The sequence below is a fragment of the Trachinotus anak genome, unplaced genomic scaffold (assembly GCF_046630095.1).
Source record: "Trachinotus anak isolate AG129_WGS33_773 ecotype Australia unplaced genomic scaffold, CSIRO_AGI_Tana_v1 ptg000014l, whole genome shotgun sequence".
NCBI lineage: Eukaryota > Metazoa > Chordata > Actinopteri > Carangiformes > Carangidae > Trachinotus > Trachinotus anak.
Window position 1 is genome coordinate 5393026 of NW_027273865.1, and position 25602 is coordinate 5418627.

General features: G+C 42.0%; 1 protein-coding gene and 1 long non-coding RNA gene across 3 annotated transcripts in view; one reads left to right on the forward strand and one right to left on the reverse strand.

Moving 5' to 3' along the window:
• Positions 1-12300, reverse strand: part of nova2 (NOVA alternative splicing regulator 2) — an 84630-nt gene extending 72330 nt beyond the window's left edge. Inside the window, exons 1-2 of the mRNA XM_071495788.1 lie at positions 11378-12300; positions 8388-8456 (exon numbers count right to left, since the gene is read on the reverse strand). Coding sequence (XP_071351889.1) covers positions 8388-8456; positions 11378-11534 — 226 coding nt within the window. The 5' untranslated portion in view covers positions 11535-12300. The remainder of the gene's footprint in view (positions 1-8387; positions 8457-11377) is intronic.
• LOC139631549 (uncharacterized) lies at positions 12282-21168 on the forward strand. 2 transcript variants are annotated; one of them, XR_011693406.1, is made up of 4 exons: positions 12282-13585; positions 15633-15701; positions 15964-16027; positions 16136-21168. It is a non-coding gene; the product is annotated as an uncharacterized lncRNA (long non-coding RNA). The 2 variants fall into 2 exon arrangements; XR_011693405.1 differs by having other exon boundaries at positions 15964-21168.
• Positions 21169-25602: the final 4434 nt, after the last annotated feature.

The window sequence follows — 25602 nt, forward strand, 5'->3', positions numbered from 1 at the left end:
TCTTACTGTTTTAGCTGTCACAAAGTATGGAAGGAGCATTTTGTGGGGTTCCTAAAAGGATGCACTTATACTTCAGGATACAGCAATTACCTTAATGCCATAAAGAGAAGTGCAGGCTATTGTGCGAGCTATGAGTAAGTCCAGATGTTTTTGAAGTAATGGTCTCAGTAGTTTTAAATACGAATGTGTGTTAAATACGAATCATCTACGCTAAAACCTCCTCTCCAACAGAGGAGTCAGCAGAGGCCAATCAAACAGACGCATTATGTTTCCATGGGTGTGACTTTGCTCTGTTTTCATTCTTCACATTGTTTTTTCCCCATTTTACGTACGAGAGGATTATGTCAGAGATGATTATGCAGGAGATGAAACACCCCTCTCTTGATGATGGCTGACTAATTTACTCATAGGGTATAAGTAGCCGCAGTGCAAGTGACAATAACTAACTGGTTATAAATGAGCAGCTTTAGTGAGTGCCTCCACTCGAGCTGCATGTTCGGCTCCTGGTTTGGTCGTGGTTGGTACTGAGCAGGACATTTTATTTTGAAAAAGAAACCATAGCTGGAGAAACTGTTTCTCATATATTAACATATCTTTGACATCTCTTTTTGTTGATACTTTACTGCACTGTATATTAGGCCTGAACCTGTAATTGAAATATTATTGAGATCACAATATGGCGGAGTGCAATATCCAAATTGTAGGAACGGCAACTCTTTTGATAAAGTTAAAATATGTCTCAACAGATCATAGACTAGGCATTGTGGTGCTACAGAGATTTCCTGACCTACAAATGATATTCTCCAGACACAAGGGAATGTGCTTGTTTGGTACAGGACCCAACAAAAATCAGCATTTTTATATTGTTCAGTGAAAATGAAATGCAAAAATAACCATTCCACCTGAAATCATGCCTCATATCCCAATCACAATATCAGCCAAAATCATCGCAATATGATTTTTTAAATATATATCATTCAGCCCTACCCTATTTGCTGGTGTAATACGTCTGAGATGACTAATATTGGCCCAGGCGATGACTGGGTCAGGCTCTGCTTCCAGAGCTCAATTCCAAATCAATCAAACAACATAAAATGAGTCGGACTCTCAGACCCACATTCAGCCATGTTTCCCCCACAGCTGCAGACCTCCAAAATGGCTGCCAAAGGTTATGTTATGTCATCAAAGATCTTAACCTAATTTGAAACAACACGTAGACCTACATGGGCTGTTTCACCACTGCACCAGCTCAACAGGGGCAAGTTGGTTTCCCTCACTCAAAGCTGCTTTCAACCAGATGTTAATAATGTCATGTTTATTGTATTCGAGTTTACTTCTGTGTGAAGTGTGGCACTGACTTCTTTCACTATCTTAGCTTTGCATGCTGATGTAAACTGGCGAGCCTCCAGCAGTCTTATCGAACCTCAACACTCCCACAACACAAACCACAAACACTGACACAGTTAAAGAAAGAAGAAATTCAAGGCTGGGAAATGGAGGGATTAGCTACACATTCAAACCACCGCACAGAGCAGGTAATGGTTGTGTGTGTGTCTGTGTGTCTGTGTGTGTCTGTGTGGATACGGTAACTACAGGGCTCTGTACTGGTTGCTGTGATGAGGGTCTTTGTTTTCACTCCTCTAAGCAACACACTCAAATCCCTGCAGTTACCACACACACAGGAAGTGCACACATTTCCTTTAACATGTCAAAAGAATTGGACACAAAACTTTTCTGTGTATCTGCTTTGTGAAGGCTGTGTGTGTGTGTGTGTGTGTGTGAGAGAGAGAGAGAGAGAGAGAGAGTATGTGTGAGTGTGTGATGTAATGAAAACATGGCCAAGCCACCACTCCCAGAAAGTCTGTTTTGAAGGGAGCTATAGCAGCACAAGCAGCAAGGTCAGAGAGTGGCCTCCATGTGTAACAGCTCTGCACCCGACTGTGTGTGTGTGTGTTTGTGTGTGTGTGTGTGTGTGTGTGTGTGTGTGTGTTTGTATATTATGAAAACCACTGTCTTCTATGCTCCTGCATCCTATGCTCATCTGTGGGTCGAGGAATAAGGGGGTGAAGTCGGGGTCGTCGTTGGAGACGCAGAGGTTGTTCACAATAAATAATAAATGGTCCTCTCCGACATTACTGGATGAGTAAACAGTCCAATCTGTTGCTAAGGCCCCTGCGGACCCGCCAGGCCCAGAATAGGCTCTCCATGCTGGGGGATTGGAGGCTCAAATCCTGGGATCTGGTGTCCACAGGCCTGCAGGGGTGGGGGAGCGGTGGCGATGGTGGTGGTGGTGGTGGTGGGGGGGGGGGGATCACAAATCCTTTCTAATGTTCGGTTACTTTTGCCTCACACACATGTATCTAACGTTACCTCCTCACTGCAGGTTTGACGCAGTTTAAAGAGCTTTAGTTTATTATACCATCAGTGGATCTATGGCGTTCAGCAGTTGTTTGGCTTTTTCTAGAGAAAAACGCCCCCCGCTCCCCCCAAAAATCTATGAAAAATAGATGACATTGCCTTGTACTCATTCCCCCAAATTACATGTTTCATTGTCAAATATCTGATAAACTGGATATGATTCTGTTTTTATCATAATTAGTATAAATCACGTTGGTTTTGTATGTGAAACATTTGATCATAATTCAGAAAAGCATCAAAACAAAGATGAATCTGGATTTCAGTGGATGGTCCTACAGCTCAACACTGGTCTGAATGTTTTTCAGACATATTTCCACTCTAAGAATAAAATATCTGAAAGCCTGTAGGATAACGGGAGATACCAGAAATCAGCTCCAAATACGAGGTTTCGTTTCAAACATATCGCAAATCTAGGTCAAATGTACACATGCAGACCAGACTCTCAGAATCTCATGGAACTTTGTGCAGAAACATCAGATGTCAGAACAGTCTGCAGCGGCCCGGGCTGATGAAGGAGGGCTCTGGTATGGAGCTCTGGGGACTTGGAAAATATTCATCTCCCCTAAGCAGGGAGAGTTAAGGGGGGCAGGCTTTGTCTAACACACCCCCTGCGCTTTTGTTGGGGGGTCGCATTCAAACACACACACACACACAAACATGTAAAGCTCTCCTGCAGTGAGGCTCTGACCAGCTGTCTTCAGTCTGAAAGATGGTCGTGGTCGCTCATAAACACAGAGCTCGCAGAGGAAAACCTCTCTATCTTTATCGTCTGAATGTTTCCACTTTTTCCCCGTGTCATCCATTCAATTTAGAACTGACATTTAAGGTGATGCCGTTCAGTGTGCAGAGGGAGCTCCGGTTTCTTAATCACTCGATTCAGATGCTGCCAGCAGCTGCCATAAGGTCCTTAAAATTCCTGCGACCCTTTGAATAATCAAATATTTGGAGAAGAAATGAGAAAGGGAGTTTCTTAAAGCTCTAATTCACAGATACACATGCTGTTTGATAACCTGCTTGAAGTGACTCACGGTGCTGCTGAGTGATTTAATTACTAAATGCTGCAGATCTACATTTAGAAAGGTCTTTTTCAGTCCGTATCACCAGCTCACAGATGAGCAAGTCTTTAAAAAAGCATAATTTTCTCTTAAAGGTACGGAGATGACTCATAACACCAGCAGCATCTAATGCTGTGTTTTATTTGCATGCCATCAGTCATTTTGTCTGTTTTAAAATGGAGGACGTTTCGATTTAAAAATGATGCCAGTTCTTTATAAAGAAAAATAATAAAGTGATTCCTGTTATTTGGAAACAGGTCACAGAAAAGAAATCTGAATAAATTACGGGATTCTAAAACATGACAACTAAAAAAAAGTTTTTAAAAAAATGAAATCCTGTTGGGTAACAGACGAGGGAATGTCCCCTCCTGCGGATCACAAAAAGAAAGCCAGCAGAGTAATCTGTTCGGAGAACACACAAATTCAGTCTGAACAGAAGTTCAGGGAGAACCAATCAAATGCCTCCATACTGAAACGATCCCTATCGTCAGGGCGTCTGCGTAGAAATCGAAGCAGACACGGCGGCTACGCTAACAAAGATACTGAAGCAGCCGCCTCCTTTCTCTCCCTTCTGTGTGTGTGTGAAAACCGATGTGTATTGTTCATGGACCAAGGCTATTTCAGAGGAGGGGGCCCATCCAGTCCTCGCTGCATCGGCCCTTTCATCGCTCTCTCATCCATATTCATCGCCGCCCAGCTCTCCTCACCTATCAGCAGCCAGCTAGCAGTGACTGGCGTCTCGCTTCACCAATCGCACGCTCCCCTTTGTGGGAATACTCCCACCTCTCGGCGCCTTCACCCCACCCTGTACAATGGCTTCTTTTTTTTACTTTGACGCAGTGGCTTGAAAAAAAAGAGGAAGAAGGAGAGGGTGGAGGATGAGGAGGAGAGTTGCAGCTACTGCTGGCAGAGTCCCGCCGACGGCGGCTGCGAATCGATGGACAGCCTCCGAAACGGTTGCCGAGCAAGCCTCATCAATGGCAGCCTGCTATTGATGAAGGGGGTGGGTGGAGGACAAAATGATGGGAGGACGAGGGTGAAGGAGGACAGGAGGAGGAGGAGGAGGGTGCAGTCGTGATGGTCTGAAGTAGAGCATGATTAGTATGGATGAGGAGGAGAGGAAGATGGAGAGAATGAAAGAGGGAGAGAGGAGAGGGAGCAGCCGAGAAACGCTCAGGCTTGCGAGTGAAGAAAACAGGCGTGTCGCAGAGGAGAATGCAGTGTTCTGCAAGACACCGAGGCTAAAGGACGAGCGTCAGCAGAGAAAAGTGCCCCGAATTTTGTATAAAAACGATGCTTGACATTCAACACTCAACGTATGAACAATACAACTCTGCAGATTCTCAATAACTTCAGATTTCATTTAAAAGCACAAATTAATTCTGGCTCACAGTGCTGCAGTTTAGGCTGCGTGTAGAACTGAAGCCCCTCTGTTGTTGTCTAATTTCGCATGTTCAAAGCTAAATGCGGGGCTTCTTCCTCCTCGGCCACATAGCCGATCAATGTGAGGAAGCAGCTCTCCTTTGTGTGGACATCCCAAAAAAAGATGCTCCGCTCAGCTCCAGGAGCAACAGAAAACACTCCGATCAATAGCATCAAAGGCCCTGTCTCATACAGCCAAGGCTCAATACCCACAGCAAGCATGCATGAGTGTGTGTGTGTGTGTGTGTGTGTGTGTGTGTGTGTGTGTGTGTGTGTGTGTGTGAGTTTGCATGTGTTAGTAGTGTTCATGCATGTGCATCCATCTGCAGCATGGTACATCATTTACTCACACACACCTTCATCTCCCTCATTTAACTTCATCTCTGCTTCTTGCAACTAAAGTCAGACAGGAACACAAAGATGACTATATCAGACACACACACACACACACACACACACATACACACACACACACACACACACACACACACACTACTGCTAGTCCCCTAACGTCACTTGGCAAGGGCATTTCAACCCCCCCTACTTCCCAACAGAGACTTGCCAGTCAATCCATTTAGTAAATGAATGTATTATATCTTACAGACAGGAGGGGAGAGGAGAGAAGAGGAGAGGAGGAGAGAGGACAGGTGGAGAGGAGGAAAGGAGGAGAGAAGAGGAGAGGAGAGGAGAGGAGAGGAGGAGAGAGGACAGGTGGAGAGGAGGAAAGGAGGAGAGGAGAGGAGAGGAGAGAAGAGAAGAGGAGAGGAGGAGAGAGGACAGGTGGAGAGGAAGAAAGGAGAGGAGAGAAGAGGAGAGGAGAGGAGGAGAGGAGAGTCTATAGTCTGTACTATAAAGTGATGAAAGGACTGAAAGGTCTGTACGTCCAGGTCAGCAAACTTTCCCCTGACTGTTCAACCTGGAGGCGTACCCGCCCGCATGTTCGTTTTCTGACCACCTACATGAAAATCAAAAAACAAAAACATCCAATTCATTTTGTTTGTGCTTACATAAGACTTCTTAATGGCTTATACAAGCAGTTTTTTTCCCTGAAAGCTGCATTTGTTTTGACTGAATCTGACTCATTTCTATTAGGCTAAGAGGCTGCTGTTGGATGTTGGGGTATCGGTATTGGTCATAGACAAAACCCTAAACAATGATCAGTCCAGAGTGTTTTAGTCTCTCACAGTCTGGATGCTGTTTGTTTTTGAAGATGATGAATTCTGATCATTTTGGGACTTAGAAATTTTTGTTTTAATATGGTATCATTAGAGAACAGACTGTCCTGTAATAAAAAAAAGCCCATGGGTCATAGGTGCAAGCAGCTTATTAGGAGCCAGATGTTTTATTGTTACGTGAATTCTAGCAGCTGTAATGATTATGACGGGACCAAAGGAGGAAGTTAGGTGACGTAGTAGAAGAGCGTCTAAGTCTGCGTTAGGTTGGAGTGGATGGACGGGTCGACAAAACACAGGTATTACACACAGGATCCTGCTGTTCATTTCCAGTGTGAAACCGATAGTCATAGTGGTAGATAGTGGTCTATGACCACTCAGCAACCTCAAAAGCGTATTTAAAATTGTAACCATGACGACACAGGCCCTCTAACCTTAAGGAAGTTAAGGAACTTTTTCTTAATCTGTCCCTAATTCCAACCAAAATGTGATCTTTCCATGACCTTACCCATGTGTTTATAACTATTACCATGACAACTAAGACCCGGTCCTTTAAATCGGAGTACTTGTTACAAAATCTTGCAAAGTATGTGCTGCTGAGAAACTATATATTAAATTATATTATATTATATTATATTATATTATATTATATTATATTATATTATATTATATTATATTATATTATATTATATTATATTATATTATATTATATTATATTATATTATATTTAACCTTTTAACCCATGTGTGTCTGTTTTAACTGTACACCTCATGCCCTGAATCATTTTGACCACTTGATACTGTAAAAGCATTTAACTCTAAGCAGCTGTAAATTCTCCTGAAGGCTGCGTGTGATATCCAGATGTTCTTACTTTGTTGTCAAATGTACAGAAAAGTTCTCTCCTTGAGTTTTTTTTTTCTTTATATATTGTAGTCTCAGTTTAAATGAACAAAGTCCACGTAGTTAAACAACTGAGCCCTGACTGGCCGACAGCAGCAGATCCTTAAATCATAAAATCACTGGCAGATTTTGAGTTAATCAGGGTCAAGTCTGGCCTTGGAAATTATCTGAGTTTAAACATCTGAAACTTAAATATTAACACTGAGCTTATTAAATGTCCCTGATCATATATGTACACGATTAGAAGGAAATCTGAATTCCTTTAATGCTGGAGAGAACCCTGCTGAGCCGGGGTGAGGGGCATGGGGGGGATGCATAGATAAGAATGGATTTGTGTTGGTGGATTAGAGGGTCAGTGGGGTTGGGGGGGCTGTGAACAGCAGCTACTGCAGCTACTCATTGATCTTCTCGTCTTTAAGGCCTTCAGCTTTTTATGAGAAGTGGTCGTGATTTATGACCTGCAGGGTTACAGCGCTCCCATGTCGCTCCGTATCTACTGTCTGACAGCTGACCAGCTCTTTCTCTCCAGTGTCGCTTCCCGTTTTCCACACCCCCCCCCCCCACACACACACACACATGCACGCACACACACGTGTTTGGATAAAGCCTGGACACAAACCACCTGGAAGCTCAGTGGAAAAATCCAAGTCCATCTTTTCTTTGTCTTCTTTGAATTAAATCTCAGTTCTCATTCACACAGCAGGTCTGATCGACATGAATGGAAAACACTTTGCTCAGGCATTATTCGTTACATCTGGATATATTTCTAAGCTGCAGCTGTTGAGTAAAACCCAAAAAAGCATGACAGACACATGATAATTTTCAATTCAGAGCTTTTCTTCTTTCTTTTTTCGATCTAACCGTGAAGAAGGAAAAAAAAAAAGTCATGTGACTTTTACTCAACAGCAGCTGCACGGTGCACACTGAAGCCATCATATATACAAATAACACTCTGAGCACATTGAACAGTGAATGAACATTTCAACAATACATCAGCAGTCATAAACCCAAATGCTTTGATGATATGGCTAGCATGAGGTCAAAGGTCATCAGGACTCATCTGTGCAGTAATGTTGGGTATCATGACAAAAGAAACACTGAATTTGTATAAAAAAAGCATGAAAATGGATGTTATGGAACTGATCACATACAATATAAACAATATCAGCATGCATTATCCTGAATCATGAGTAGAATATGAAGGTGTTACATGTTACTTTAAATCCTATTTAAATGTCAGGCCCTGCAGCAGTCAGACAACCCAAATGAAAATGCCCTGAAATTTTGATTTTGGCTCTGCAGAATTTGGCCTTTAAGAACACAACATGTACGTGTTATCACTGCTGAATCAGTCCTGCATTGAAGAATGTTACAGTAGATTATAAAACAGGTAGAAGATCAAAATCAAAGTCTCTCTTACCATGAGTCTCAGTTTCTTGGTGAGGGAATACAATGCCTTCAGTTTCAAATAGGGGCTGCAGGAAGGCCACTACAGAGAGAGGAAGCACAGGGGTGGGGAGTGTGTGGCGTAAACTAATCATACAGAGAAACAACCATTATCATGATCTCTTAGCAGCACTTTGACTTTATATAAAGTTAAAACTGCAGCCTGAGCGCAGATTAAAAGAAAAAAGTATAAATACAAAAACATAATCTCTGTGAAAATAAACAGGTTCTGTTGAAAAGCATTTTGGGTAAAATCAGCCACTAGATGGTGAATATTTTCTTCTGCGTCAAGGGCCAGAAATATAAGCAGTTTGTGCATCTTATTAGAAAAATAAAAGACTCATTTAGGCTAATCTCATATGTGTCATCTGATTAATTCAAGCTGTAAATGTCAGATATAATAGACCAGATTATTCCATCATATCACAAACAGACATTTTCTTAAACAGTGAGTGAACTGTCAGTGCAGAATTCTCCACCAAAGACCCGCAACCAAGCTCTGATTCCTCTTTGTTGTTTAGCTTAATGTGTGTGTGTCTGTGTGTGAACGTGTGTGTGTGTGTGTGTGTGTGTGTGTGTGAGCGACTTGGTCATTTCCAACCAAATGTCATCCGATCATCAGCCTGATGCTGCTAGCTGAGGGAGAGCTGACCTGGTGGCCATCCTCTGTCTGAGCAGAAGCCTGCTCAGCCATGCTCGTCATCATCATCATCATCCCAACCTTTTCATTTGTCTAAAAGGACGAGCTGCCTGACTGTTATGCAGGCAGCAGGATGGTCCCTTGGGTTTTTACATACAGTGAGAAGGAGGCTTGAGTGCTCCGAGCGCTGCATTGATCTGCAGTTAAACAACGCCGGCTATAACCTGCAGCTCACCCCTCTTCAGCCGGACACTCTCTCTGTCTAATTATTACTCTGGAGGGTGTCTGTCATGGTTCCTGTTGGGAGCTGAAGGAACTGTTAAAAATGACTGTCCTCTTCTTTTCGGTCATTGTGGAAAAGGGCCAGGCCACCCAAAAATCTACAGAATATTAAAAACTTATTTATCTTAAAGAATTTTACTTTTAATTGTACCTGTCACACTAACTTAGATTTTATGTTCTTAGAATATTACAGAATTAATTTTAAAAAAATGACTAGGTCAGCCAAGATTTACAGCTTTGAGAGGGAAATCTTGTGGCCATTTCAGTGAGATCGGACCAATAAATCAGGCCAAACATGACACCTCTGTGTTTACATCAGTCACGTTGACCACCTCTAACACGTTGGAGGTTCCTCTCTGGTCAAACCTGCAGAAAATCTTGCAGTGAAATCAGATTTTATTTGCATATTTTATCGATTTATGTCATATTTAACTTAATTATTCACCAAGCACTGGTCATTTGACTTTAACACAAAACACATTTGATCAAGCTGTGTGGGGATTTAACTGTCAACACACTGTTTCAGACTTTTCTCCCTTTACAGGAAAAAATATTTGAAGCAAAACAGAATATTTTTTTTGATGTGAAAATTCAGATAAAATTCAGCATAACAGCTGCACACAGCTTCATTCAGAGAAATTCACTGATGTGAGTCTGTTCTCCACATTAAAGGTGCAGGTCGACTAAAACCTTTTTTGTTTGTGTGTGTTTTTGTCTTTTTTCTAAATCTTTGATAACCATCAGATCTCAGACAGGACCTTAAAGCTTGGCTCTCTGCCACTCTGTGCTGGAATATTTTTCTCAGTCTTGCTAATGACATATTTCTCTGTCTCCCAAAGGAAGACACATCCGAAAATAGAACATGTTCACACTGACAGTCAGATTTAACAGTCTGCACTTAGAGGTTGGGTCTCCCAAAAAAAAAGAATTTAAAAAACCCACAAACTGTCATTAAAAGATTTTAAATAATGAAAACTTTGTACAATCAAAAATCTTCAGCTACATCACCTGAATCTTCACCATATCTTCCCTGAGTGTACGGGGTGCTGTGTAAGTAACACATTGAAAGGTGTATTGTATGTCCAAATGTCCATGATGGGGTGCATGGCCAGGATAGGCTATTGATGGTTGTAATGCCGGGTGATGGGAATGCTTGGCGCATGACAGCATGTAAACAAAAACCAAATATGGTGATCGCCATGGAGACATATCCATATTTCATCCAACCAGAGAATAATGAAGAAACATGATTGGACAATTTAGAGGAAAAAAAATCTCTGTCTTCTAGCTGCAGGTTATTAAAGTCAGGACAGCAAAGCATGGTAAAAATATATATACAGGCTCTGACATACTGCAATAACACAGAGACACTGTCGCATTCTGAGCTGCTCTGGATCCCCCCCCCCCCCCCCCCCCCCCCCCTCCCCTTGTTCTCTATGGCTCGCCACAGGCCTGCTGTTATTACGAGTCCGCTTGTTTATCCGCTTGTGTAATTGTACACAAAGCGGCGATGGTGGCTGATGTGTGAGATTATCACAAGGTCATCCGTCGACGGGATGAGAGTCTGCGATCACGCACCAGCCCGATCTGGCTTTCACTTGTTTACATCCTTCTTTTGGCTCCAGCATGGCCGCTGTGGCTGCGCGTAAATCTTAAGACGCAATAAAAACACCCAATTCTGCTGATCTGAAGAGGCTAAAACAGCCAGGATGTGCGCGAAGGGGGGAACCGGCGGCTTCCCTCCAAATCCCCCCTCTGTCCCTCTCATTGTTTCCTTCCCATCAAAAGCGGCGGCCTGTGATTATTTTTATGCTGATGGAAAATGACTGTTACACATTAGAAAGCGGATAAAAATATCGCGCTGCCTGTATTTATAATCACTGCGCTACCTAAGTACAGATCTATGAGTGTGGGGCTGGAGCATGCCGCTGCGTACGTCAAGAATCAGATCAACCTGCTCTCCTTTCTCTCTGCCTGGCTCAGGACGAGGCAACATTCACCGAGACCCGAACAGCTCCCCGCATCCCCATCGCTGCTCTTACCTCCCGTGTTTGTGCGTTTGGTGCTGCTGGCCTCCGTGGGAGTCTCCAGGGGTCTTTTACGCGAGTCCGGGGGATCGGACTCCATGTGTGGTTGTTGATTGTGATGGTGAGGATTTGAGAAAATCCCGTTTTGCTGTACTGCTCCGCCGGCCATCATTTTCGAGCTTGCTCTTGGATGCTTGGGCTGCGTTTGCGTTTAAATCCCCCCTTTTCCGTTTTTTTACGCAGCGTAGCCGTGCAGATGAGTCCTTGGAGAAGGCGAAAGCGATTTAGGAATTGGAAAATACGCCTGATTCTTACGGACGGGGGAGGTTAGCTGCGCGTTTCTCCGTGGTGCGCCGTGCGTACAGAGAGATGCTGCGCAGGGACAGAAAGCGGCGGATGATCGGTTCAGAGTGGGGGGAAAAAATCCGAAACCTCTGCAGATGGAGTATCTTCTAGGCTACTAAAAAAACGTGCAAATGGAGCGTCAATCTTCCATTAACCTTCGGATATGCGGGCTAGGATATGTGTGTCATTCCGCTGCAACCGGATAAAAGAGCGTACTCATGTCAGGCAGTGAAGGATGGTGGCGCTCCTCTGCAACAGCAGCGAAACGGAACAATAAATAAAACAAAACAAAATCACAACCGAAAGACAAAGAGGCGAAATCAACCGAGGAAAGAAGAAAGAAAGGAAAGGTCGGTGAAGCAATAATAATAACAATACAAAAAAAAATCCGAAGCGTTACTGGCAGGCTATAATTTCTTTCTTCTTATCCTGTCCTGGGTCCGATCATGAAGACACCCAGGGGTGACGGGGTGGGTGAGGAGGGTCCGGAGACGCGGAGCTGGAGGAACACACAGAGAAAGAGACGTTTTTTCCTGCTCGTTCTCTCGGTGAAGATGCTGCAGTCTTGCGTTCAGAGCATCCCTTCTCTGACTGGCTGCTGGAGGGAGCGCAGGGGAGCGGCTGACGTCACAGGGCCTCGCGTTGCCTTCATGGGCTTCCCGTAAACTCGGATTTTACTAATTTATATGTAAAAGTGCCACTTGTCTGTGCGTTTTGATGCATTTTGTCAGGAAATAAAGCCAAGCATTGTGATTGAGGGATGTGGTTTCTATTTAGCAGCTTTTTTTGACCCAGGGACGGTGCAGAAAAAAACAGTTGTTATTGTATTGGTCTACTTTATAGGCCTATCATATTAGTAATAGTGGTCTTTTACCATCCTATTGCACAAGACCCACTACTACATGTTTTTTTATGCAACATAAAAGCTCACGAAGTAAAGTAAAAGCAGGATAAAACAAATAACAACAGATAAATGTGCTATTGCATACGGTAAACTAAAGCCAAACACAACACTCACAGGCGAACCAGCTATCGAGTTTCTTAGTTCTGACGACACGAGAAGGCATCATGAGAGAGAAAGCGAGAAAAACGAGAGGGAGAGAGAGACGCCTCCGTCGAGACGCGATTGGCCGAGGATGCATTTCTCCAGCAAAACGAAAAGGACACAGATATATTCGCCCGGCGGAGTCACATGACGGAGAGAAAAGGATGCGGCGGCGGGTTTCACTCTGTTACAGCCGCGGCAAATGCAATTATGGCTGAACGGGAGCCTGAAGGTCCCGCTGCGGCTGTTTGGAGGTCTGTAGCGCTGCCTGACAGGAGGCCAAGACAGCCTCCAACACACCTGGAAATGTGCAGGAGCAGGGGAGCTCACCTACAGTTTTCTGGCTTACAGTTTAAGATTAGAAATCTGCAAGTGAATTGAGCTGGTGAAAGTTTAAGGAGGATGGCGTTTTGTTTTTTATTTTTTTGGTTAAGCGGAAAAGGCACATAGGCTACCATACACTTGGATGTTTATAAAATTTCGTTGATTATTTTTGATTATATTTGTGGCTGTGCGCCTCATTGTGATCCCCAAAGGTTCAGATTTGACAGATTTTTGTTTCCAAACCACCTGACCAACCGAGATGACCCTCAGGCCAGACTGCAGGCCCGTCCAGCCTCAATCTGCACCAACCCCCCACCCCGAATTTGAGTTTTGCATGACCGTAATGTAATGACAACACTGAAAACTGCCCTGTATCGGAGGAAACACGAAATCTGAGAGCCCGGCCTGCCTCACCTGTCCCCTCAGCTGCCGTGTGACCCACCTGTGTGTGCTGCGCCTGACATCTCTGCGTCGCTCTGCCCGGATCTGAAGAGGGATCCTCCAGAACTGTGAGCTGTCTGAGAGAGCTATACCCGCCTCAGTTTCCCTCTCTCTCTCTCACACACACACACACACACGCACACGCATACACTCACACATTTGGCATATTCTCACTCACACTCCGAGAGACACGCAAATACCTTCTACTCCCTCTCTCCTCTGTCCAGTGCCGTGCAGATGCAGTGCGCCCTCAGTGCCTCTTGTAGATTGTAGTCAAGGTGACATTGTGCTGCCTGTGCACACACACGAGCACACACGCACGCACGCACGCACAGTCGCACAGAGCAGCTATCTCACACTATTTCACATCGCCATGAGAAACGCACCGGTGAGCCAGTCTCCTGCTCTGGAAATACGTGGCAAATCCGAGGCAGATGGATCCCAAGCTGCAGTCTGAAACAGATTCTGCACCACAAATAGCAGGCGCTGCTCAGAGGGGCAAAAGGCCTGGATGGCGGCACCTAATTGCATGAGCTAGTCTGCGCAGTCTGGAGAGTGTAGCACACTTTCAGATGGATATATGCTTTTATACATTTGGAGCAGAGACAAAATCTATTGGAAGCAGAGCTGCGAGGGTCCCACACAGCCAGAGTGTCCACACTGCAGCAGCAGCATATGGAAAAAGTGAAGTAGCCCCATAAGCAGTAAAACACACAGACTAGCAGCATTCTTGAGTTTTTATTAGGCTGGGCTTATGAGCAGATGTTAGTGAGATGGTTTTAAGAGATTTGGTTCTGCAAACTCCTGTTAAGCTTTGGACAGTGACCCCCAAACGCTGAAAGCAGCTTCCACAGTTGCCACAAGTTATCCTGAACAGCACATGCAAGAAGAACAGGAAGAAGAAGAAGCAAGGTTACAGTAGTAACTCAGTTTTTCCCACTATGTAATAATTCAGATTCAAAAGCCTCAGTTTAGCCAACAGCAAATGTTATTCAGTTCCACATCAGTTAGGAAGAGGAAACTTTCCAGTGATGGGTTTTTCATTTTGGAACCAAAGCCTGGAATTCCCAGTTATGTGACTAAAGATGTTTGGTAATGACTCAAAAGCAAGAAGGAAGAAGAGCTGAGGCGCAAGCCAGCTGGAACGTCAAATCTCAAACCTCTGAGATAGTAAAAGAGGCTCTTGAATTTGACCTGGTGTAAAAGAAATGAGCAGTGAGATAAACATGTATGTGAACATTTCATCCTGTAATGCCGTCATCAGTGCAATGCATCTATCCTCCAATAATTCAGTTTAAAGTCCAGCGAAACAAGGTCGTCCTCTGCAGGTGTGACCCTGAGTTCAGCCCTGTATGTACAGCACTGTGTGTGTTTCTCTTGCACTGGGTCAAGCCTGACTGCAGCTAAATGGATATTCAGGATGAAGAATCAGCTTTGTTGCTCACAGATGTTGGGCCTCTGCTGCTTCCTGCTGGTAGCCTGCGGAAGAGCAGCAGGCGTCTGTTATCATTTATCAGGGTTATTGTTTTCCACTTATCGTCCCCTGTTGGATTTCTACCAAAACGTAATGCATTCACATGAGAAAAAAAAATCCTGCTCTGTTTTTCTAATTTAATTAGGTTATTATCTCAGTATTCTGAGTAAAAAATGAATATATATATATATATATATATATATATATATATATATATATATATGCAGTTTTTCTGTATTAATTAATTCATATCATTTCAGATTTTCTTTTCTGAATCGATTCAGAAAAACAGCAGAACTTTTTTTGTTGCCCCTTATCATTCATACATGTGGCAGTCATACACTGTGACTGGTATATTTACCTTATTATCATTGACAGTATAGATGTCCACAATAATTGCAGCATAATTATACATTTTTATACAGAATTCAAGTTTGATATAGCTTGCAAAGGATAGTTCATATCTCTTGGATTGTAATCGTATTAAAAAGGGAATTCTTAATTTATTTTATTTTATTAATTTATATAATAGGGAAAATGTAATTTATAGATATTGTTAATTTTCAACTCTTGTCCCTAGTTGGGCTTTTATATGTACAGTGTAATTAAAACAGTCAGTTTTCTTTATCATAAAACCACAGGGTCGGGGTCAGTATGGAGAGCAGGAACAGTTACAGCAACCAAAACCCCTTCAGTGTTCCCATGGGCATGTGAGTATTGTTTAAGGACAGATATGAAAAAAGTGTGAGCATTAATCCATTTTTAGTTGGGTATGCTGTTTAAAAAGTACTCTCATCCTGTATTGATTGTTACTGTTGACTTGGATAATGAAGTTTCAGCTTTTAAATGACCTGTCAAATACTGCACACATTTCAAGGCTCTTTGCAAAAACAGTGTTTCTTACATGACTCACTGCCGCTTTAACTACTGCACGTCTGTGTGTGAGAAACTTACACAACGCTCTCTGTTCAGTTTCTCTCCAAAAAGTAGATCTTGTCCGTGTGTAGTGTTCTGACGACCAGCCGCTACTAACAGTGTAAGTGAAGGACTATTCCCTGAAGCGTGGTCTGCCCCCTCCCACTTCCACTTTGCATAATTGTCCTCCCACCCCTCACTCATTCAGTTCTGTCCCAAAAATCAATAGTGGAATCGATGCAGAGGAGGAGGTGCGACCACTCTGTGAGATTGAAAGGAGACAGATGTGATGTGTCCCTGGTTCCTGAGCTCACTCGTGCCACCACACTGAAGATTTACGACTGAAATCAACACGACCTGACTGCAACAGAGGAAAGTGGATTATAAGTGTATACCATTTATACAGACTCTCCTAATCAGAAACTACTGTCCCAAAGCAGAGTCAGCTCTTTTCATCAGATCTTCATCATCTTCATCATTCAATATCTCAACACTACAGATGATTTTGTCTTGAAAGACGTCCTAGTTTAATCATAAAGGGCCAGTTCATCCAAATTGCAATCAATGTAATTAATTGATTTATTCGTTTTAAAACATTTCTCAGTCACCTCCACTATAACCATAAACCATTTTGAGATTTCACTGACTGATATAAAAATAAAAATGGAGGTGAGTGGAATTCACTCAAAATTCACATTTGAAAAATTCCATTTACATGAATTTGTTTCCATCCACAGTGTCACAGTGACTCTGGACAATACACAATGTAATGAACAGTGGAAAGGCCCATTACTGTAGAGACTGCATGTGTTATGGTAATTTTGGACAGATGGTAGGGGGGTCGGCTCGGTGAAAACCCATCATTCCACCACCTCTGGTGGAGCTTTATGAGCTTTCCCATAAATCCACACTGTTCTCTGCAAGCTGTCTTTACAATGCTGCTGCTGTGTGTGTGTGTGTGTGTGTGTGTGTCTGCACATGCATGTTAGAGAGAGGAGGTTCTCCACTTTGTGTTTCACAGTCATTCCTTGGATCTCATCTACATCGACATTAGGCCTGTTGCAGGGGGTGATATCACAGCTGCTTTCAGGATCGCACTTTGAAAGAAGCTTTAGAGTTACATTATAAATCTCACAGCAACCACAGCTGTGCAGCATCTTAGAAAACCATAAGGGTTTTGGCTGTGAACAAAAACAGAAATATCTTTATACAGCAGATGGATTTGCTAAAAACCACTTCAAAAATCGGAGGTGTCTGAAAAAGACACAAGCTCTCAGTGTGGAGATGAGAACAGCCAGTGACAGTGACTGACGAGCCTGCAGGATCATTTAACGCAGTAACTGCTACCAGTAAATCCAGCCACTGCTCCTGCAAGTGCTGTCTGCTGCTGCTGTAGATGACATCCACTAACTACTGTTTACTTGCTACCAGCACAAGTTGCACTTAGTGTTCAAATGATAATGATAAGTTACAACCCAGTCAGATGACGTCTTCTCAACACAGAATACACTTTTGCTGCATTAGAAAATTTCTCTTATGGTAGCCTTTCTCTGATTTCCTAAGTTATTAAAAGATTTGGGTTTTTTTTACCTTCTTCCATCAGTCCCCGAAATGTAGAAGTGATAATGCCAGAAACGAACTATTATCACTGAAATGAAAGGGAAGTTCAGTGTCATCAGTTTTCAGTCATGTTAATTCTCCAGCACGGCTGATGAAATGTTTAAAACTATAGTCTTAACTCGCCGCCTTAAGGGCTGAAGCATTTTCAACTCTGCACCATCAGAGAAAATCTGGGTTGGAGGAATGACATCCTTAAAGCAAAGAGGAACAGCAGACTGTGTCTTATCTTAAGTGCATGCTTGAAATTAGAGAAATAAAGAAAGATTTCCTTTTGTTTTAAATGTTTGCTGTGTTAACACAACCAAACTTCATCACTGCCTACAAAAAATTTGCCGTCCAACTTGAGAAAGCATGTTGAGGTAATGTTTGTTTATCTCCAGATTAACCGTCAAACAGACAGCTGGTAGTTTGTGCTATGGTTGTTCAGATGACTCATATACATTTCTATAGACTTTTGGAGTAACATATTGTCAGGAGTATCTACACTTTGAGTAATGTAAAGTACATTACTCAAAACAAACTAACCTAAAATAAACCCTAACAACAGGATCGAAATGCTGTCTTTGAAGAATCTTTATTTATTTATGTGGCATTAACAAGATTTCACTGCAACATAAGGACAGCATTACTTTATCGCTTGGATTGTGCTACCCTACAGTGTATATCACAAAAAATGAATTAGATGAATCAGAAATTCTGCAGTATGCACATTTTGTGCCATTTTTGCATTTTTGAGTACACACAATATGCACAGAATGAAACTAAAGTAATTCCTATATTCATTATACCTAGTATTTAGAATAGCAACAGATATAGAAACCTCACCTGCCTCTTTTCCTGACCTGACACAAGTCTTTCATAGACGTCATCGAGGAATGAAAACAGGTGCTCAGTCTTGTACCTCTCAGTTGAGACCTCATGCACGTTTATTTTATTATTGCAGAAATGTAGAAATTCACAGTCATTTTAAGGTGTTAGTACCACTGCAATCCAGTTACTGATATTAACGTTGCCATCACTCTCTAAAGTACTTGTACGACTGCTCAGACTGTCCACTGTCTGCTTGACTCTGAGCTCCAAATGACACTGAACATTACTCTTTAAGTTGAGGTTTCTGTCAACATCAAGTGGTAATTCTCCCTTCATACACTGGATGGTGCTCTTGTCCAAGATTCAGTTCATCAAATCCAAACATCCAAATGTCAGACCTGAGCCCAGTGCTGCAGAGCTCAATATGCAACAGCTTAAATCCCATCAAAACTAAAGATCCCAGTGGTTTATTCTTTAGAAAATGTATGTTCCTCAAAGAGAGATTCACCTCAAGTTTACACTAAACCTTGTCCCACTCACCTTTCCTGTTCTGACACAGGAAGTTATAGTAATATGTGAGAATTAAAGTGATCATACAGGGGAAGAGAGGCAACAAACACACAGGATGAAACTGTTCAAAGTTTATGGGAAAACACAAAAGTCTGAGTATCATCACTTTTTCTGAGGTAATGCCATTGTGTTTCAAAATGTGACTGTTTATAAGCACAGTATTTGGGATTACACTACTCCAGGAATGTAATATTGGTTTATTTGTGGGGGGTTATTTTTTCAACAGTTTTGAATAATAGTTTGATGAAACAGACAGTGTCCTCCAACTGTAATCTGAGTCAGTATCAGAATCTACAGCCTGGTTCATCCCCTCTTTACAGTGTTCATGTTGCACTTTCATATACAATCTTCAATCCTGCTTTTCTCCACCATTAAACTTTTCTGAGCCAATGGGAACATTTTCCCCAATCGAATGTGTAATCTGGCAGAGTAATCAGATTACAATCATCAGTCTGACTCGTGTAACACCCTTACATAAGTGCATTTCGTTCAGTGCAGCGACACAGCCTGTCAACCATCTTGGGAAGGAAGGTAAACACGATGGTCACGTAGATGATATTCTTTGACCACACCAGTTTGTTTGTTCAGCATCGGTCCAGTCTGGGTACCGTGAGAAAGCTCCTTCCATTGGTTCTTCACAGAAAGAAACACACAACACATATTTGTTCTATATGGAGCCGAGAGGCTCCTGCCTCAACTCACAGGCCACAAAACAATCAAGAGTACGTTCTCAATTCATGAGTTGAAGGATGTATCGTCTGGTAACCTCCTTAAATTACATTTATTACATCATAAAACTACATGGTCAAGAATCAACCTCAACACTCGAACATTAAAAATGTTTCCAAAAGCTTAGCAGCCAGTTATAATACACTTCTAAAGGTTTAATACGTTGAAAAGTGGAACTTTTCTGATTTATTATTGATACGGCTTCACATAGTGTTTTTGCATAAATGCTGGTGTTTTACATATATTTAATTAATTTTACATCAACAGGTCAAATTTGTATCTGCACTATATGATAGTGTGGAACAATATCACTTCACAAATCACAGTAAATTAATTTCAGGAAAGAAAAGCAATTGCCAAATGTAATCATTTCACTTCTGAAAGTTGTACTAGACAAATCTGCTGTTGGACTGAATGAGCCTACATATCCAGAAACATGAGAGTGTAAAACATCACTGGCCAAACAATATAATTATATCACTTGCTGAAAATAAGCCTGGTTATTGGTTTAGTGATTAGATAATTCTGAATAGAAAATAAACCAAAGCACAATCACCAATCAGCAAAAAGCAGGAGCCGGGCTGAGCAGAAATAGGAGGAGAAAAGGGAAATTTTGTTTGTAAACAGCGTATGGGATGAAATTTTTGCCCGTCTGGTTTGTAGATGATTGAGGCTGTTTGTTTTCTTGAGCTGATGCTGTTTACTTTGGACATTCTCCTCCGTGCCTACTGATTTACACTGTTCTAGTCTGAGGACATTCCTGCCGAACCCTCTGCTCATCAACAAAATCACAGTTCTGCAGAGGTAAAACATCTGGGGGTGGAGGTGGGGTGGTGGGGGGTCCCCTCCAGTCCTGCCTGGATATATCACAGGGTCAAACCTCAACAACAGAGAGTACTGCTTCTGAACTTTATCTGAAGCTCACCCTTGGAAAACCTACTTCAATCTGGTATTCATGAATGACTCTTTCTCAAGAGGGACCCATAGACCATCAGCCAAATTTCTGAATAGCCTCTGAACTGGATGCTTGGAGCATGACAAGACCTGGATTGCAGTTCCCCCTTTTGTTTCCAGCTAAGCTACAGTAACCACAGCCTCCAAGGTAATACACATGAACAAAGACCAGGATTTCCCAGATGTTGCACTATTCCTGTAATAATAACTGCTGATTAACACATTCATGATTTTCTGGTTTAATCCTGGAAGTTATAAAACCACCACTGACCTTGATGCAGATAGGAAGGGTATAAGTCATAGCTCACTTCAAACATACAATACTTGATATTTCCTGTGTGTTTCTGCCTTGGGAAAATGACTGCACAGCTCATGCAGGTTCTGGGAGAGCCCTCAACTCAGAGACAGTCATCAGCGTCCATCTAACATAACCGACCCATCCTTTACTGCTTTTCTTATCTGTATCATGAAGCAAAACCATTCTTATAAGACATGCCTGCTAGTTATTTGTTACATTTGACTTTTTATTATTACTATTATTATTATTAACAGCATTATTAGCAGGTTGCTGTATATCCTTCTAGCCTGAATGAATGTGATTTCAGGGCATTGCTTTAAAAGAGCTCAATGCTCAGTAAATCTTCCCTGAAAAAAACAATGGTTGGAAAAAAAAAATCAATAGCAGCCTTTTTTTTTAAGAGCTGAGCAGGCAGGTTCATTACAGAACTGTATTAGCCATCGATCATGTCAGCCAGAAGCTAAACTTGAAACACTGCAGCCAACATTTACTTCTTACATATTAAAGGGTTTGTAAATTCAGGGACATTTATAATGCAACGGGTCAAAGGTCCGTTCTTTTCTTGTAGCTGCTACAACCACATTGTAGTGTCCGTTAGCAAGACGCTGAACCCCACCCTCTGGTTGTCTCTGTTTTTACCACCTTGGATTAAAGAGGCTGTATGAAAGTTTTCTCTGCTGCTGAATGTGGTCACTTGCCAGGAGCTTCAAAAATGTAGTAGATGTGCAAATCCCACAAAACATGAACAGGTGTTGGTCTAATGAAACAATGTGAAAAAGAAAAATAATGGTATACACACTGTAGCTCCCTTCTTTGCCTTTTTTCTTTGCCAAGGTCTTCAGCCATCATCGCATTTACAATACAAGAGGATATGATACGCCCTCTGAGCAGCGCTACTTCTTCAGGACAGTCTGGACGCTACAGAGACCGGGGCTAGCTGGTCAGCATGCTTATTTCAGTGGAAGAAAGGAAATCATAGAAATATAGACGAAAAGCAAGAGTTAACATTGGTGTTGCTTTCCACTGCTGGAGACAGCTCTTGGTGAGTATATCAAGTTTCACAACGTTTCTTCTAGACTGGAGAATAAACAGCTGCTAATGCTAACGCAGCCTACAGCAAAAACTTAAATAAAGCTTGTTAGCTTGTATCAGGGACTCTTTTTGTATGAGCCTTTCTCCAAGCAGGCATTTTGCTGTCAAACCAGAGGAGGCAAAGGGGAGTTGATTCATAATAAGTGAAAATACTGGCCTACACAGAAGTTGAGACATTGTTCCCAAAAATATAGCTACTGAAGTTGTTCAGATCATAATGACAATCAGTTTACATCAAAGTTTTAGATTTGAAATGTGAATATAAATACAAATAAAAATGCAACACATAATTGTGAAGGAACAGAGAGTTTCACTTTCACTTGAATTACACATAAGGAAATACAATTTTTAAATTTTGTGGCAAAGAATCCTTTTTAGGTTTTAGGGGATTTGTACACTGAGTTTTTGTGTTTACTAAAGGTGAAAATTATGCAATGCTACACAATAAATGGTGATGACAACAACTCTGAAAGCTTAACCACGCCGATTACACTCTAAATACAGGTTCTATTACTTTCAGCAGCATTAATCAGTTTGCATTTACTGTTCATTAATAGATTCTATTTAATCTTCTGTACATTTCTTTGAATTTAATACAAGCCTCTTCCTTTCTTCCCTCCCTGACATTTTGCCTTTGTTGCACATTCACAGGCCTCAACCCCCTGTAACCAGTCCCAAGTTCAATTTCAATTCCAGTTCCAGTCTAAAAACTCAGTTCCCATTTCAGTCTTGAATTCCCTTTGCATTTACACTCAAATATCAATCCCAATCACAATCCTATCCAGGATCACAGTCTTAATCCCAGCACTAATTTGATTCCCATTCTGCAGGCCAAGCCCTGATCCCAGTCTTATCCCAGGTTTGATCTAAATCTCAGTCCTCAACTCTCAGTCTAATCACTCCCACCCACAGTCCCAATATCATCATCCCTAGTGGAACCTATTAATGCTGGTGCTTACAGTTTCAGTCCCTCTATCAGGCCTCTGTCTCATTTCCAGTCTCAGTCCATAGACCCCAGACCCATCCTCAGTGTTTGTTTCTGTCCCAGTCTCTAATCTGAGCCCTGCTCCTCCAAAATTCACAGACCCCGTACTGACGCAGCTGGACTCACTCTGTCACCACCATGGGGACTATCTGTTAACAGGAAGTAGGCTGGCTTTACGCTTCAGGGCTCATTTTCTTATTTCCTCTTTAGGATGACCGATCAGAACAGGATTCACATGCGAGAACAGACCACCAGCTCAGTGGACTGTCGGGAAACATCTGCAGGGGTTAGTGAGGGTGTTGGACACATTTTAAGTAAACCAAGGATAACTGAGCTACTGGGTCATGACTATTAATGGTCTGACCCCCTGACTGAGGAGAGACACTTATACAACACTTTTAAAAATAACGACTTATCTTTGAACCTTATGAATTCTTCAGGAGTTACTAAAGCTGTTGGTTTACATTACATATCAACAAAACCAAATATATTGGTTTTTTTTATTGACATTTGGCCCCTTTGTTTATGCGTCACCATTGTGTCAGAGTCAAAGAATGGATCAGGATGTTGATGAATCAGGGAAATAAACACAGTCTGGTGTTAAACTAAATCAGGTTAAACAAATTATCTCTTATTTAACCGGCAACACTTTGTTTGTTCTGCAAGGATTAACTAAATGAAGTGTGACAAAGAAACACTAAACCAAACGGAAGCATTTGCCCAAACAGCACAGAAGCTGGCTTGTTACTGGAAAGTTGGGATTACCAGGAGCAGGGCTACAGAGAAAGAGAAGAGAGAAAAAAAACTGCATGTCATCCATTGTTTCTATCAGTAATAAGACCATTATAATCACCAAAAACCGCAGATCAAAGGGATATTACTAACAAGAGGTTTGACATGGTCCAAAAGTGCATAACTAAGACCAAAGTTTTGATAACCCAGAAACAATCCTTTAACCCTAGAACACTAACGTTAAAATTAGTAACACCATCACTAAGATCGGGTGAAAATCACCTGAACGCATGCCTCTTGAAAAAACCATAGATGGGAGGACGGAAACAAACATACCATTAATGACATCAATGAGCAGCCTGAAGCTACCCAAGGACCCATGCAACTCGGACAGCAGCAACACAATGAAAATGACAAGAATCGTGTGGGTGAAAATCACCCAACGTTAGTGTTCTAGGGTTAAAGGAGCTCTAGCAAGTGTTTAGCATTAACAGCTGTTTTCTCACCAGTCTAGAAGAAACTTTGGGGGTTCAGCATCAGACTTTGTTCCTTTACTCACCAACAGCCATCTCCAGCGGTGGAAAGCAAAGACAATGTTAACGCTTGTCGCTGTCACTTTCTGATAGTGACTCACCGCAGCCTCCAATCTGCCCTGAAGATGTAGCACTGCTCAAAGGACGAATAATCTCTTGCTAAGCGACAATCACTGCCACCTGCTCACACAATAAACCACGTTCAGCAGCAGACAAAAAACTTAAAATGAACTATTGCGCCTTAGACACACTGGATGGGTATCGTGTGTGTCACGGCTGCCGTTGCTGATCAGCTGATTGCTGCTGCTGCTGCCAACTCTATCTGTGTACATAGAGTTTGCAGAATATTTGACTGTTGGATTTTTCTTCACAATTAATTTATGATTAATTTTGAAATAAAATGCATCTAAAACACCCCTGTCTCCACATGCTGCTGCTAAAATGGTTAAAAAATATATATATTTATATTTTTTCACATCTATGACATGTTCAGATACAGCCTAGCCATAGAGACTAGGTGTTGTTATGTGTAATTATGCTGGTTGCTCAAAATGACAACAGGTGTTTTTTCTGTCTATTTTTGCTGCAAGATGCATCAATCACGTTGACTCTCTCAATCACTCGATGCATCTGCGACTCGTGAGACGCATGTCCGCTCTAATCCATTTACATTGGAAAGAAAGACCAAGACGCTCTGCAGCCGCCACGCACACGCGACACAACCAGTGTTTCTCTGGCCTTTGGTTCTTATCAGGTTGTAAACCAGTGTAAAAACACCAACCAGCAGAAAAAGCAAAACAACATCAATGATACACATATTTGTAATTTGTGCAGCTAATGACTAAAGTCAGCTGAAAACTGAAAAAAATTGACATGCAATTATTATTTATTGTACAATGCCAATGTTTCTGAAATACCTTTTTCCACCCTGCTTCAGTAGAAAAAATAAGTGAGTTCAGTTCAGCATGCAACATTTCAACCATTCAGTAGATGAATGTGAGTGTTAACTTCCGAATGTCAGTCAGAAGTTGGACAGAATCACGACCATCTATGAGGTTTGTGCAGATGTGGCTGGAAATGTAGATACACAACAAGCATGTGTTCCAATTTGAATATATAATGGTTGTGAGGTGGGCGGAGTTTAACCATGTGAATTAAAGTGGTAGGCTCCACTGTCGATGAATTTTAAAGCTATCTTATGAAATAACTTAAACAACCTAAACATAAACTTCAAAATGAATCCCTCTCTTAAATTTATGTGATCTGATGTTAAAGAGAATCCAGTGTAATGTTGTTTTCTTCCATCTAAATACTTTAACTGTGAAGGTGCCTGATTCAAACACGCCGGTTAATGGTACTTCCCACCATACTTC